Below are 1,501 nucleotides of genomic sequence, written 5' to 3' on the forward strand. Positions count from 1 at the left end.
CCCAGATCATGTAATGTGGGCATGAGGGTCCCCTATAAAGAACAACATAAAATGTAATGCACAGATCCTCAATACATGACGTGAATGACCTGTCAGCCGTGACATAAATAACACTTCACCTGCAGCCAAGACCAAGTCAGCCACAGTGTGAACTTGATATCATCCAGAGGCTAAAAGTCCTTATCAACAGGCCCATATGAGTTAACTATAATAGCTTACATTTGAAGTGCAGCGGGAAGAGTGGTGGCCAGTAGACAAGAGGGACATAGAATAGTGAGGGAAGGTAATGTTAGTCAAAGCTGCATATAGAAGACTTTCCCTTATATCTGGAGTGGCAGACAGTCAACAGTACTAAATTATTATTTGTATTATTCATACTAGAAATGGAAAATGTTTTTCTTGTGTCAGATAAACAGATTGCCAAGACATATATGATAAAATGGTGTTCAAGGTATCATGAAAAAACAGAAAATGCCAGCACACTTCTGGTTTAGAAGTATTTTGATTAGGCCATTATTAATTTTGTCATTAAACAATCTGATATGAGACCTAATAAATAATGCTTTATGGAGGATATGATTTTGAGTTCTTACTCATGAAAATTAAGAACAACTGTCCTATACAGGCAAAATAAATGGTAAAACAAGGGGGGGGGGGGGATCAAAATCACACTAGTAGACAAATGAAAAAGAAATGATTCTATTATTTTAAATTTCTGATCAACTCATGACACTTGAATAAATTCCTAAGAACAGGAAAAAAGATACAAAATAATCTATGAATTATGAACACTTATGGCATATGTCACATTTATGTAACTCTAATGATCGCAAAAAATAACTGAAAAAAAAAAAAACACTGTATCATGATTTGCCTTCAAATCCAGGCACAGAAACTTCCATTAAATCTGGATTTTACAATGGAAACTGCATAAGTGAAAATCAATAATAGTAAAATATATAACTCATTTGTAGTCTCATTATCTGATAACTGGCAAATCAAGACTGCATACTTATTGCTTGAAAAAAAATCTTTATTTTTATTTTTTTCTAAAAATATATTGTTGATATAATCTGACTTCTGAAAGAGCTTTCACATCAGGACTTTTATCTTAGAAAATTAAATGTTTGTACTTACGTTGAGACACAGTCAGATGGATTTGAACTAACGGACGGAGGGCCACCCATGCCACCATACATAGTTTGTGGTGTGTTGGGATATGAATCCATGGGATCACCTGACCATCTGAAAAATCAAATACTAATGAACTAGTACTTGTATGCCTGCACAACCTTCAGTTGATTAACCTGCTGCAAATATGTGATTACACAGAAATAAGCATTATATTAAGTCACAAATACAGAGGATGAAGACAAATAAAAAAATACATAAGCCCTAAGTCAATGCACAAACATAACCTATAGAAAGTTTTGACAAATGAACCTAAAGTACAAATCTTTATGATAAATCTTTCTGTCCTAGGATGTATAATATATGGGGA

At 33.6% G+C, this 1,501-nt stretch overlaps 1 protein-coding gene across 1 annotated transcript in view; it reads right to left on the reverse strand.

The window, feature by feature from the left end:
- LOC119587821 (signal transducer and activator of transcription 5B-like) overlaps positions 1 to 1,501 on the reverse strand; it is a 29,198-nt gene that overhangs the window by 11,311 nt on the left and 16,386 nt on the right. Inside the window, 1 exon segment of the mRNA XM_037936525.1 lies at positions 1,138 to 1,245. Coding sequence (XP_037792453.1) covers positions 1,138 to 1,245 — 108 coding nt within the window.

Source organism: Penaeus monodon, chromosome 23 (genome assembly GCF_015228065.2).
Source record: "Penaeus monodon isolate SGIC_2016 chromosome 23, NSTDA_Pmon_1, whole genome shotgun sequence".
NCBI classification, from domain to species: Eukaryota; Metazoa; Arthropoda; class Malacostraca; order Decapoda; family Penaeidae; genus Penaeus; species Penaeus monodon.